Source organism: Calypte anna, chromosome 17, assembly GCF_003957555.1.
Source record: "Calypte anna isolate BGI_N300 chromosome 17, bCalAnn1_v1.p, whole genome shotgun sequence".
Lineage (NCBI taxonomy): Eukaryota > Metazoa > Chordata > Aves > Apodiformes > Trochilidae > Calypte > Calypte anna.
Window position 1 is genome coordinate 249,527 of NC_044262.1, and position 14,415 is coordinate 263,941.

Consider the following 14,415-nt stretch of genomic DNA (forward strand, 5'->3'; position numbering starts at 1 on the left):
CAGGCTGGAGAGTGGGGCTGGGCTCCAGGGAGGCCACCCAGGTGACAAGAGCCAGTCCCACCTGAGGAATGTTTGAGTCAGCAGGAATTCCCCACCATTGATGCCAAAACCAAATCATCTGGAGAAACATCATGCCAGCTTTGCCCCAAAAAAAAGCTTTTCCCTGTCTCATTAGCCAAATTCGTGAACAACTGCCACGTCAAGGGCCTCACCAGCTCCTGTGCACCAAGACCCCTCCAAAGAAAGGTACAACTATGGAGCTCACCCGAAGTACTGGGAGAAAGGCAGGTGCAGCAAAGCTGAGGGTAAAATCCACCAACAAAACTGAGAAAGCAGCGGATATTTAGCTGTGGCCACAGCATGCCTTGTCTCCAGTGTCTTGCACACTAAAGGTATCTTCAGGACTCTGCAGAACCCACAGGTCACAGAGGTGGCTACAGAAGAGATGGAGTCAGACTGATGGCTGAAGATGAGGCCCCTCATTAACTTCACAAGTGAAGGTTTCATGGCCATGGGCAGTATCAGAGGTTTTACAGGGTGACAGGCTGCCTCCAGCCCTTGGATCAATTTGACAACTAATTTTTAGAGGTTCTTGCACTTCTTGAGAGGGACAATCAAGAAGCTGAGGTCTCACATCAGCACCCAGATAACTGCCCTGCTTTTCCCAAGATCCTGGAGCACTGGATGAAATGCCAGACCTCGAGCTGCCTGATACAAACTGAAAAGTGCTGAGCACTCCTGACCGTAATTTGCTGCTTAAAAGGAGACTGAGCTGTTCCAAAAGCCCAGCCCAGATTATGGGTTTCAAATACTAGAAAATCTGTTCCTGAGCTCTTAATCCATTTTATGGGCTCATCACAAATGGAGTTGAGCCATTCTTGGAAGGAAAACTTGGCAAAAGATGGTTTTCTCCACTTTATCAGTCAAAACTACATTCAAAGCTCAGACCAAGAGATCTAGATTTGGGAGCAATTAAATCCTGTAAGAGCTTCTCTCCAGGGCTGGGGCAAAGGGTGATGACATCAGGACAGCAGCCAAGGCTGATTGCCCAGGAACAGGATCAACAGCAAAGTTCACTTCTCTGGTTGCTGGTGGGAGATGAAAGCTCCTTGGTCCAGTTGAGCTAAGTCGTCTTGTGCCTCAGAGCTGTCTCCTGCAGCCCTCCCAAAAACAGCAACTTGTGTCTTGCTAACATCACCTCCTGCAGAACAAAGCATGGGGAGAGGAGCTTCACTCCCATCTACCATCAGCAAAGTGCTCCTGAGGTTAATAGAGCTGTTATCACCCTATTTATACTTAATGGGAAGGGGAAAAAGGCCCTAAAGTGATTATTCTTTTTAAAAAGTCTTTCTAACAGCAGCTCTCTTTCAATCATTTATTTACTGCCCATCTGTGACTTCCAAATAAAAACCTGTTCAGCTGTTGATCTAAAAGACCTCGCAGTTAACTCACAATGGTCCTTGCTGTGCTCCAGCAGCCAGGCTCAACAGTCTTGATTGATTGCCCACATCAATAAATCATCCATTATCTATGCTTGAATTTGGTTAAGGCTCTGGCTAATGATGCATGAGATTGAAAAGGACTGAGCTGATGGAGCTTGAGCTGGGCTGCTCTGTAAAAAGGGGTTGAAGTGGAGAAAAAAATGCCAGGATGGATTTTTTTTTTTTTCCGTTAAAACCACTTTTCTGATTTAGTGCATGGATAGGAGCAGATGCAGAGTCTCACATGTCAAGTCAGGGAAACACGAAGTGGAAAAAGGGCCTGAGGAGTATTTACTGCAAATAGACACCATGAGTGCCGCAGGAAAGCATTTGTACAAATGCCTGGGTAAGCTGGGGGCAAGCAGAGAGCAGAGATGTTCTCCTAAGCCCAGGAGACCTCACGCAGAGCCAGATGTGCAAGGCAGTGCACCCCAGGACAACCTCTCCTCCAAGGTTTCTCGCCTTTCTCTTTCGCTTAGCACCACCTAGAGGGATGAGCTGCAAACCCCAGGGATCAGCTCCGCCGGGCTGCTCGGGTCAGGGTGACAGACATCCGTCTGAAATCTGCTGGGCTGGGAGGAAGGAAAAAACACCTCACATCTCCAAGCCAGCTCCTCCATCAGCCACAAAGCACCAGCTGCAGCTCCTCTAAGCCAAGGCCAAGCCACCTTTCCAAACACACAAATCACCACGACTTTGCAGATCACTCCGGACACCCCCCCAGGGGCAACTGCTCCTCCTGACCACCCTCAATTCCCGCATTGGGGGGGTACAACAAGGACCTCCCCAGCTCCTCCTCCCTGCTCCAGCTGCAAAGGTGTGGGGCTGGCACCTGCAGGGATTCCCCATGGCTCCCTGAGGCCCTCGGGTAAGAGCAGTGGGAAATTTCCCTAGGGAGCTCCAGGCTGTGCCTGGGTTGTTTCTGACCCCCCAGACCAAGCTGTTGGGAGGCAGAAGGTCTCAAATCCAAGGAGCTTTCTGGTGTCTCTCACATTTTATTACAGTCATATTTCCACTCATTCATCCTGACAAGTTCAGGATGGGCACTTACAGCCTTCTCTCTGCCTCATGGTTTCTTCACACTGTGGTGCTTGGAGAGCTCCTATTCCAGTGTTTGCCAGCCCCCTTTGGTCACCAACACTGGTGTGTGTTGAGCACGGTGGTCTTGATGAACTGGCAGATACAGGGGACACTGCTGTGCTCCAAGTGTCCCCCTTCCACAGCCCGAGGGAGCCGACCAGTGACCAGAAGCCGGACGTAGCATCCACTGAAGATCACCAGGAGCTGCTGGGCCATCACCTGGAACAAACACGAGAGGTGTCACAGCAGAGCAGCTCCCTGCAGGAAGGGTGGATGATGTATTCAATACCATTTGCTCCCTCCTTCAAGGATTTGTCCTTGTCTGAAAGAACCAGGATGGGAGCCAATGGCATATGTAACTGTCCCAGATCCCCTTCTGGTCAGCAGTGTTGGCATGCTGTCCACACGGGGGAGTGACATGAAATGACCACTAAGTGGTGGGTGGCCAGGGAGCCAGGCTGCTTGGGAACCTGCCTGATCTCACCTCCTCCCAGTGCTGTAGCCTGTAGACGGCCAGAGAGATTCAATCTGTGCAGAGACGTCACCTGCACTGAATTTGCTTAGTAACAGCCAGCAGGAAAGCATAAAATAAATCAAAATCATCCCTTTTGAAGCTTCTTGCTGAGCAGGAATGAGGACACATTTGTTGCTCAGCATGGCACAAGTCTTTGAAGGCATGCTCCATGGAAGACATAAAGGCTGGGCATGGCCATGCCTCATCCCCAGCCTGGACAAAGGTGTTGGGTCACTCCATGGACCTTGGAAGAAGTGGTCTTCCAAATATGAACCCCCAACGACCAGCAAGGAAAAGCCCCATCCATGAATTCCTCAAGGAATAAGCACTAACTGCTCAGCAGTGTCAGGGCTGGAGAAGGTGTGTGAGGACCTCCAGGCTTCCAGCTGCTCCTACTGGTGAAGATATCCTTATGACTGGGGACTGCCAAGATGAGTTTTGGAGTCAAGGTGACTGAGGAGGTGATTTGGCACCTCTGTCCCTCAGGGAGGGTTATTCCTTAGTTACCTCTGGTGGACCCTCAGGAACTAGACGAAGCAGCTCCTTGCATGTCACAGGCTTTTTGTTGAGGTTCACTCCACTGGATAGGAGAGGGGACTCTTCCCGTGAGGCTTCCTCCTCCAAATCTGGGTCAGGCTGAACCACCACCTCCATAACCACACAGAGCTGGTCCAGGCTCTGCTGCAAGCCCGACTGGAAGAGAAAAAAATCTGGGGCTCCAAAGAAGCACAAAAATCTGGGGCTCCCTCTAAGGGCACAATTTTCTTTTGTGTGCTTTTTTACTCCTGGGATTTATCATCCCAAGGTTATAAAATAACATCAGCCAAAAGCCCAGAATTTGGAGCTGATTGTCTTTGCCCCACAGCCACCTCTGGTGCCAGTGACTGCTCCCAGCATGATGCTGACAGTCTGGTATGTAGAACCTTCTCTTTAAAAACCAGATGGCTTGCACCTGCCAACATGTGAGCTGGTGTGTTACTGTCCACCCCTCGACCTGCATCTGTTGGTTCATCCAGGGACATGAACAGCCTTGAGATTTCTTGAGGTCACACTCCCTCCCACTCCCCCCATGGCAGGGGCAGTTTGGGGCAGAAGTATGCATGGTTTGTGTCTTTACACCCCCACACAGAGGAAAACCTTCTCTGAAGGCCAAGAGGACAACGTTTGGGTACAGTTAGCCCAGCACAGTGTTTACTCATTCCTCAGGCTATCCTATTGATTTCAGAACAGCTCAAGGTGTCCACTATTTCAAGTTGCGACACATGCTTTCAGATTCTGCCCTTGATTCTTGATGACTTTCCTTTCTCCAAGCTGTACAGTTAATTATCCAGTCACTCACCTACCACAGGGCCTAAACAAATTCCTGATGGACTGGGCACTGACAGATGCAGTTGATTCCACTCCCAGTATGTCCAGCTCCCAGTTCCCAGCAGGGAATGCCCAGGAGGATACTCCAACACTTAGTTCTCCTTGCCCACCTTCATCCCACCAAAGCCAGGGATGCTGTGTCTGCTATCCCTTACCTCTTGTGTCCTCTGCAGGTCCATGATGTGGGCTGACAAGGACTGGAGGCAGAGCTGGGGGCTGAAGTGCACGAACCACAGCTGGGAGGAGCAGGGTTAAGGAAGGGTCTTCCCATGTTTTTCCCTCTGCAGCCCTCTGCCTCCCCACAGATCATGGTCAGGACCTTGCAAGAAGCAGCGCAAAGGCAGCCAGTGCCCATGGGATGCTCAGGACATGGTCAGAAATCAAACAGCACATTGCAGGGCTAATTTTAAGCCAAGAAAGTCCAAGACTCAAGCTAATAGGGAAAGAGGGGTGGCAGGGAAGGAGGACATCACCCTGGAGGACAGCCAGTCTTCCTTGCACACCTCCCCTAGCTGGGGGGGTTGGCAGCTGGGTGCCCATCTCTCATCTCAGTGAGAGATCTTTACATCTAAATAAACTTGGTGGGTTACATTGACTGAGCTGCCCTAAAGCTCTCCCTTATTTCTGTCCTGCCTTTTCAGGGGTTCATTCCATTTCTTTTTTTCCAAAATTTACTGATTGTCTGCAGGACAGAGGCACCGTTTTCAGAGACTCTGCCAAAAGTACCGTGTTGGGGATGTCAGTCCTGTCAGAAGCAGCAGTCCCACAGAAGGCAGCCCAAGGTCTGTCCTCGTGCATCTACTCCAGCTGCCACATCCAGGGGGTTCAGGAACAGCATAAAAGCTAGAGGATTAAAACATCTGACACTGGAGCAGACAGACAAGCATAAATCCATGGGTTATTTTTTGCTTTCAGGCAGTTCTGGGATATATAGGCGAAGGCTTGTTGGATTGGTCCTCAGCTACTGTGGTGTAAAACCATGCTGGTCTGAAAAACATGTAATCAAGGTTCTCAAGTGTTCGCTCCTCACTCTGTATGACTTCACCTCACCAACCCTCCTGCAGGATTCCCTCCCTCCTTCTCTGGCCCTGTGTTTCAGTCTTGATTCCTTCTCCATTTGTATTTCATAACTCCCTGTACCTACATAGTGTGAGGTCCACCAGCACATCCTGGAGACCATTTCTCTCATCTTCCTTTAATACTTTCATGTTGTCTCTTCTTTCCCTTAAAATCTTTGTCCAGTCCATAAAAAGCATCTTTAAAAGGCAGCAAATGAGCCCAGAGATGGGGACCCTGGTTTTCTCCGTGCTGTTTTGTTGGTGGTGGTTTTTTTCCCTTGCCAGAGGCACATTGCTGTCACTCTGCTCAAAATAAGAATCATCAGTCATGTGATTATAATACACCACCAGGAATAATTGTCTGCCCAAAGGACTAATCCCACATTACTCTTTGAGACTCATTATTTCCAGTTCCTTTGGGCATATCTCAATCCCCAGTTATGGAAGAATCAAAAAATACCCAATTCCCTCATGCCATCCGGTAGGAGGAAAAAAAACCCACAACAAATCCTAGAGAAATCCCACCCTCTGGAAATCCACAGGGATCATGACAGCAATCAATCCATCATCCTCCACAGCAGCAGCGACCCAGCAGGGATCCAAATGATTTCCTACAGAAGGATACTTGTAGGATGTAGTGTGGCCCATCCAGGACATCTGTAACTCCTAGAATCAAACTGTGTTTGATAAAGATTTCATTGGCAGCTGCCAGCCTGACATCTGTGTTCAGGTTTATCTGTTAATGAATGCAAGAGTAATTAACACCCTTAACAGCAACAGGGGGTCCACTGTGGTGGGAGGGTGTCCTGCTCCCTGTGTGCCTTCACACAACCAGCTTCCTCTCACCTTCCTCTGGTGATGATCAATAACCAGGATCACAGCCACTGTGATGGCCACAGCAGCCAGGGTCACCAGCAGGCTGGTCCCCCAGTAGCGTCCGAAGGACCACAGCTGGACTGTGGAGTAAATGTTTGTCCAGAGAGACACGTAGAAAACCTGGAAAACTCAGAGAGATGGTGAGAGACACACAGCTATGAAGGGAGAAAAGTCAAAGGAAGAATAAAACTCTACCCATCCCTTCTCCTAGGGTAACATCTGACCATAAATTAAGTCCCATGAGATTTTCAAAGGGTTAGAAAGGACAATCAGTCTTTCCAATAATAAATAGAAGAAAGAAAGGATGAGGAGGCCTGAGTGAGCTCTAGTTTATTATAAAAAATTGTCAGTCATCAAAGACAGAGGGAATTATTAGTGGTGATTCATACCTAGGAAGGATTTCAACTGAGTTCTTCCATTTAGATAAGAAATGTACTCACTGAGGCATATTGAGAACACTTCTTAAAGTCCCTGTACTTAGAAAGCTGTGTCAAAGCTCTCAAGGTGGTGCAGAGCCTCCTCAATTACAATAACACTCAAATGCTGGACACTGACACTGGGCTCAAGGACTCAGTTAAGGACTGACAAACTTGACCTTTGCATAGAGACAGGCAAAACTGAATTCATTTGGCCTCACTGAATTCATTTGGCTCCAGACAGCATGAGTTTGGAGAGGACGTTGCCTGTAAGCAAAAATGCCATGGACAGCACAGCATGTCAAAGCATCAGCTTAGAACTTGTTCGCACTAAGCAGACACCAAACCCCAAAAAACCCTGAGCACCAGTTCCTAAAATGTTAGTGGAAGGAGGAGTAGATATGTCTCATGGCCAGCCAAAAAATAAATAGATGCAGTTAAAACAAAGGAGTCAGATTTTATCACACCCTCAGCACGCTGCAAGGTATCAGCCTCACAGGAGGTAGCAATGGCTGGGGTCTCTGGAGGAGCTTCTTTCATCAGAAGATGACAAAGCAGGACTAGGCAATCACCTCAGCAGCCAGTGTTGAGGGACCATTGGTCTAAATTAGCTTTAGCTTCAGGACCAGAATATCTACAGATGTAACCTACTACCTCAGCATATGCAGACAACCTATTTTGGTGGGACTACCAGCAAGGAGCTAGAGAAGCTGCCTTTCCCTGTTCTACACAAATTCTGTGAACTGCAGGATAATGTGCCAAGCAGTACCTCCCCCTGAACCAAACCTCTCTCCCTTGCTCAGCACATAAACCCCAGGTGTAGGTCTTGATGTATTTCAGTAAGCACAGGTCAGTGGCAATCCTGCAGGAGACCCCAGTGTTCTCACCATGGCCATGGCTATCTGGAGCACCCTGGAGTTGTAGAACATGTATCGTCTCACTTCAGGTTTCAGGACAGCATCCTGGATTAACCTTCTCCACTGATCCTCTGCCACCTGCCCAGGGAGCAAACAGCAAACTGAGACCACCCTCCAAGTTTTGGGCTTCCAGCCCCATCACAATTACCCTGGGCAGTCACGGTGTGGCCAGGCTGGTCCCAGAACACCTGCCCACAGAGTGCATCTGCAGTTTAGAGCCACTAAAATGCTCAGAGGGTTGGACACCTCCCTGTGAAGCCAGGCTAAAGAAGATAGGATTGTTCAGCCTGGAGAAGAGGAAGCTCCCAGGTGAACTTATAGCAACCTTCAAATATCTGAAGGGGCTACAAGAAAGCTGGGGGAGGGCTTTGGACATGGGGTGTAGGGAGAGGACAAGGGGAAATGGTTTAAAACATGAAGAGTGGAGATTTAGGTTGGACATTAGGAAGAAATTCTTTAATTTGAGAGTAGTGAGATGCTGGCACAGGTTGTCTGGAGAAGCTGTGGCTGCCTCATCCCTGGCAGTGTTGAAGTTTGGATGGGGCTTGGAGCACCCTGGCTGGTGGGAGGTGTCCCTGACCATGCAGGGGAGTTGGAACTGGATGATCTTTCAAGTTCCTTCCAACCCAAACCATTCTGTGGTTCTATGACTCTTGTCCATACAGCTGTGTGTTTGTATACTTGCATCATTTGCAGTGAGTTTCATCTCCCTGGAAAGTACAGGGGAAATCACAAGAGAAAATCACCTTTTCATGACCAAGGACTAGACAGATTGTCCCAGGGATGCTCTATCATCATCAAAGTGACTTCCAAGCAATTCACTCAAACCTGTATTGAAAGGGTTTCCTCCTGAAGGTTTAAGATCAGTACAGTTGACTTGCTACCATCAGGAACAGACTGAAGCTGAACTGAAACAAGTGATTCTCAAACAACCAAACAAAAAGCCAAGCTGTCTGTGCTGTGAGTGCAAATGATGCTGATGCAGCCAGCATCGACACCTGCAGGGCTCCAGGGGAGATAACACAAGAGGAGCTTACCTGAACCCCAAGGGACTTCAATTTCTCTGCACAAAGCTCCATGTCAAAGGAGGTGGCTGAGCAGTTGTTGTCCATGCTGAGCATCATGAGCACCTGGCCATTGAGGGGTTCTGAAAGAGACCAGAGGAGTCATGAGCATGGCTCTGGTATGGGTTTCCTCCCAGCAGCTGAGGAGCATGTGGCAAAGGGGTAGCTGAGGAAGGCAAACTACCCTGATATGTTTTAAATGGATCCAGAATCCTCCCTTGGACATTTCTAAGAACATCAGAAGGAGCTTCAAAAGCAGTCTGATGTCCCTTGTAAGGGAACAACCTCCAGAAAGGGAGGAAGCCCCCACAGCATTCCAGCAGTGAGCAGTCAGGGACAAGTTGATGCTCTGATCTTCATCAAGGTCACGTCTTGCCTCACTGATCCCTAACTGAAAGGGCAACAGACAGAAGCTGCTGGGTGTTGCAAAGGCTACCTACCCCTGGGAGAGATCATCCAGCACCTCCCCACCCACTCCACAAAAAGCTTCAGCAATCAAATCAAATCAAAGTTCTTTCCAATGATCACATGGCAGAGCCTCCTGGAGCATGAGCCCCATAGTCCTCCAGTGTCTACATCCCCACTCCAGCAGTGCTGCTGGGCAGTGTGGCTCTGCTCAAGGCTCTCTCTTTCACCACCAAGCTGCTTGCTCACCTTTCACCCACTGCAGGGATCCTTCCTTTACCTCCCTCTTAGAGTAGAGGATGGAGGGGAACAACACGTTTTTCTCAGTTTCACCTTCTTGGCTTTTATGTGCCATGCTGAAGGTGCCTCTCCTTGCAGGACTGTCCATCAGACTGTCAGAAATCCACTGAGGAACACAGCGCCAGCCCCACGGCAGCGAGGCTGCTGAACTCCTTGGGGACCAGGTGGTGAAATCCTCACTTCCGCTGATGACTTCCTCAAAATCCTGCTTCCCACCACAAGCAAGGAGGCATTTTTTTAGCCCTGAAGAGAGGAGGAAAAAAAATATATCTGAAATCTTGCTGAGACAGCAAATGCGTGACAGTAGAGACAACCTGGTTGGGTGTACTCTGCTCTTTGGACCCTGCTCCCTGTGGGCGTTATCAGCAGGAAGGTGTCAGCCAGCCTCCACTGCAGCACTCACAGCTTCACTTTTCACTGCAATTAGCTTTTGGGTTGTGGTTTTTTTTTTTTAATGAGTGGAAAAGTTATCCTTAAACATTCCATACAATAATCCTGACAGCCTTAAATATCCGTGTTTTGTAAACAGTCAAGGAACAGGCAGGATTCCTCCTTGGGAAGTCCATGGGCTTCTCACTATTGCTTCCAGCAAGCACCTCCAGAAGAAAGTGGAGCAGATGTAAACCCCTCTCCCTGAAGGGCTGCACCCCCAGCACATAATTCCCCACCTCATGAAGGAAGCAGTGCAGAGAAGGAAGGAAAATGGATCCACTGGAGGCAGGGGCACCCAGGAGTCTCACAGCAGCAGGGAAACCCTGGAGCCTCTGCTCTACTCTCCCTTTTCCTCTCTGCTCAGCAGCAGGCACCTAGCCCATAGGTTTTCCAGGCAAATTCTCCTGACATGGGTCTCCAACCTGCTGCTGTCAGGGCCTGTGGGTGATTATTCAAGAGAATGCTTGGAAGACTCTGAAGTTTTCTTTTCAGTTCTCTTCCACTCCCACCACTTGGCTGCCTCTCCAAATCTCCCCTTTGCTTTTGAACCTTTGGCTCATCTTTCCCACCAGGAGCTTGCTGACTCCTGATGTGAGGGTCCCTCACAGAGCTCATCCTCACTCCTTCCCAAGAGGACTGCTTTATTTTTGGCTGATGGTTGTGGCTGCAGTTACCCCCTTTGCACAAAGCCAGGAGAGCTGCTGAGTGATGGACTGTCAGAAAGGAAACTGAGGCAAGAGAAACAACATGAAAAAAGCCTGCAGAGGGCTGGAAACTCACACTTAAGGGAACTAAGCCGTGGGACACATTGCAGAAGAGGTGTGCAGTGTGTGTGCACGGGGATGGGAAGAGAGGAGGAGCAGTTCTGCTGCACCTGACTCATGCCCAGGCCATTCCTTGTGGAACAGGAGCAGGCACATATTACAGAACACGGCTCCCAGCACCCAAAGGTGGATTCAAACGGGGCATTTTCACACTGCTTTCCACTTTTGCCTTCAGTCCCTTCAGGTTAACCTCAAACAAAAGGGAAAGTGAAAAACAAGATGGAAAAGCCTGCATAAAACAGCAGCAAAGCGCAGGGAAAAGCAGAGGAAACAAAAGGAAAACCTAATTAAAACCTACCCCCCTGTAACTGCTGCTTTCACATTAAGTAGAGCCAAATCAAAGCTCTCTGGCAGAGACATTGAGCATTTTGAGTCCCAGAAGGGTAGTCCCCAGCTGATGATGAAGGGTGCAGCAGGGCCAGAGCAGCCCAGCCTTCCCCAGCCTGTCCAGGCACTACAAGAGGGACAAAGCCTCCCCCAGCCAGGACCAGCTCCCTGGTAAAAGTAGCATTTCTTTAACATCTTCATTTGGATCTGTTGACTTTCACTGCAGCACAACTGTCTGGTTTTGGAGATGGGTCCCTCCAAGCCTTCCTCTGCTTGCCCCCTGTGCTAATGCAGGGGGCATCATCTCACCCCCCACGCTCCCCAGGATCTGCCTCCCTCTACATCTCTTCTTATTCTCTATGCAATACCAACCATTTCTCTGGTGACGTTCCTCCTCCAGGCTACAGCCCTTCTTTTCAAGACACCTCTAAACCATTGCTAGACAGCAGAGAAACATTCAGCAGGTTCTTCTGCTCCATTTGCAGAGTAGCCAGCAGAGGCTTACCTGGTCCAGCTCAGCTCAGCTCAACTCCCTCCTCCTCTTTATCTTCCATCATCCTGCTCAGCACTGCCCAGGCACCATGCTGTCCCACCACCAAGTGGTGAGGTCTCCAGCCGTGCAGTCCCAACCTATGCCAGGGAATGCCTCCCTCTTCCTGGTGTCTCCCAGGGACCAGGCGCCTACCAGACACAGCTCACCCAAGGCAAGGATCCTGCTCCCCCACGCTCCTCATTACCCTGAGCCACAAGCACCAACTTGCAAAATCTCCCTTGTGCATGTGACTTTTCTCCTCGGCTGGTTTCAGAACTGTGGTTTTAACCCTCTCCAGTTCCTCAAAAAGGGCTTCTTCCCCCACCCAAGGCACAGCTGTGGAAGGAGGTCCCACTGGAGGAATTATCCTCACCTTTCAGGGTCCAGAGCTGGACCTGGACCTTGAAGACCACGAAGGGCTGAAGAGGGCACAGACAGAAGGCTCTCCTCCTCCTCCTCTTCCTCCTTGATCAACCAGACAGGATTCCCAGAGTACAAATCCCAAGGTTAGGTCAGATTAGTTGCCATGGATACAGAAGCGAAAGCCAAGCATTGACATAGGGTTGGAGAACTCAGAAGAGGTGAATGAAGATCTGAAGGCTGAGAACAGGTCACTGTACATCCAACAAGAGGTCCTGGAGAAACAGGGATAACACACAGGTGTGGACAGTAATTGTCCTCAAAACAGAAGGCTGTGCTGATCTGGAGAGCGGGTGTCAGGTTCCTCTCCAGCTGCTGTACTCCTAAAGGAAACCAAATCAGTAGGATCAGTGTCAGACTCCAGAACAGCTTCACACGCTGGAGAAGTCATTTATTCCTCTCAGAAAACACTGAGACACCACAGAAGAGAAAATTCATTCGCCTGGGTATGGTGGTTTCAAATGTCACCAAAAGCTGGAGGATCCCTCAGAGGCCAGGAGCAGGGGGAAACAAATATCTGAGCGACTGTTTGTCTTAGGGAATGAAAAAAAAAACCAAACAACCGACCAAGCAAACGCAGCAGTACTGCAGAGCCTGTGTACACTTCCTGAAGAAAATCTGTTCTTCTCCTGGATGGCTCTGTGCAACCCTGCTTGTTCCAGACATTGCTGAGCAATGGGTTCACTGCACCCTGTGGCTGCGTGGGGAACAGAACTGACTCCTAAACCACTTACCCACATGGGATCTGGTTACTCTGGGAGCTGGCAGCCTACAGTGACATCGTCCAAGTATTGAGAAAAATCAGATAAATCTTCTTGCTGTTGTCTCTAGCTCAAAGTCCAGCTCAAATCCCCACCCAAGATACGGCCATGCTTTAGTTACTTTTGTAAATGCACCTCATCAAAAGCTTTGGCTTCCTTTTCTCCTCTTCCTTCCCACACAAGGATCCAGACGGAGGGAGAATAGACAACCAAAGTGCTTCGAAAGAGCTCACTGCAAAAAAACACCCAAGGCAAAACCCTGTGGGGGCAATAAACTTGAAAGCAACACAGATAATTACTTGCAGCAAGGAGCTGTGCACCTCTTGTTTAGCAAGATGTACATGTATGGGCTGATCTTGGCATCAGCTCCTCCTCCCATCAGCACAAGCAGAAAAATCCTGCTCATCTGGGAGGGGTGCTGGGAAAATAAGAAAAAAAAAAAACCAACAAAAACCCCCAACAAATTCCAAGTTTAAAGCAACCCCCGATTTGCTGTTCAGAAGCAGTAAAAGAAGGCCACACACTCTTACATTTTTAGAAAATTTTAGACTGACAGGATTTCCCTCTGAAGGTTTCCAAAGCATCTGTTGCACACCTATCTAAGGACCAAGGAGGAAGCCCCGCAGCTGCTTAAGCCAGCCTAAATGGAAGGTAAAGTTTTCCAGCTATTTTTCTGAGATCATTTTCTACCCAATCACCTCCCTGAATCTGCAGCTCTGACCCAAAGGAGGTGATGGATCTGCAGCTTGGGTTGTGGGGACTTGAGGTCTCCTAACATGACTTCAGAGGTAATAAAGCCACATGGTCAGAAACCTTTGGCAGGTTTTCGGTTCATCTTTTGAGGCATAGTTTTGATGCTTTTGTTAGGCAGGTGGGATCCTGACAGGTATCTTCTCAATCCAAGCAGGTCCGCTGTAGTCCCACAAAATTGTCTATAAAATATTCAGTGATTAATATATTTCAATAAACAACCTGTTTTAGGTTCTAGCCAGAAACTAAACTGCTATTTGTATTTGCAGAAGTGCCTTGCTCTCTGGGCTTCTGAAATGCAAAGATGTGCCTATAACATTGCTATCCAACCTATTAATGTCCTTGCCAAAATTTGGGTAGAAATTTAACCCCATTAGAAATTTAACTTCTTAAAGCCATCAGGGAGAACTGTAATTAACAGCAAATCCAAAGTCAACCAGAAAACTCAAAAGAAATATGCAAAGAGGCAAAGGCTCCCAGGAAACAGAAGTATTTGACTGTGAACCAGAAAGAGGACACTGGCAGGACCCCAACACAGACTGAAGGTGCTTCAGTACTGCAGAACCCAGCTGACACCCTCTGGAACTGGCCCCATTTAAAAAGAAAGGTCTTCCAAAAAAACATGAAATGGAAATGAAGGAAATGAAGGAAAAGGTAGACTTCTCCTGTCCAGGAAGCACCGTGTCAGATGTACCTTTAGCTTGTGCTGCCTGGCACAAGCTGAAGGGAGGTGGAGGGTGAGGGTGAGGATTTGTTTGATACATTGATATATTTGTTTGAGGATTTTATTGATACAAATCAGAGTTAAGGCAGCTTAAGAGTTTCTTTTGAGCTGTATTCACTGGGATCTATGAGGAAGCAAGTCCTGACTTAACCCAAACCCACAGCAA

The 14,415-nt window shown here is 48.8% G+C and overlaps 1 protein-coding gene across 1 annotated transcript; it reads right to left on the reverse strand.

Annotated features, from left to right (window-relative positions):
- Positions 1–2,456: 2,456 nt before the first annotated feature.
- On the reverse strand, positions 2,457–12,042 carry TMEM268 (transmembrane protein 268). The gene is made up of 9 exons (XM_008499337.2): positions 11,968–12,042; positions 9,429–9,722; positions 8,748–8,857; positions 7,681–7,788; positions 6,348–6,497; positions 6,127–6,237; positions 4,599–4,679; positions 3,583–3,768; positions 2,457–2,780 (listed from the first exon to the last, which is right to left on the reverse strand). The coding sequence occupies exons 2-9, from the start codon at positions 9,565–9,567 to the stop codon at positions 2,613–2,615; spliced, it is 1,053 nt and encodes a 350-aa protein (XP_008497559.2). The 5' UTR covers positions 9,568–9,722; positions 11,968–12,042; the 3' UTR covers positions 2,457–2,612.
- Between the last annotated feature and the right edge of the window lie 2,373 nt (positions 12,043–14,415).

Excerpts from the sequence above, each read along its gene's own strand:
- TMEM268 (XM_008499337.2), bottom strand. The coding sequence starts at position 9,567 with ATGGACAGTCCTGCAAGGAGAGGCACCTTCAGCATGGCACATAAAAGC. Across the intron at positions 7,789-8,747 it reads TGAAGTCCCTTGGGGTTCAG|GTGGCAGAGGATCAGTGGAG; the intron begins GTAAGCTCCTCT and ends CTCCCTGGGCAG. Across the intron at positions 6,498-7,680 it reads TCCAGATAGCCATGGCCATG|GTTTTCTACGTGTCTCTCTG; the intron begins GTGAGAACACTG and ends TGAGTTTTCCAG.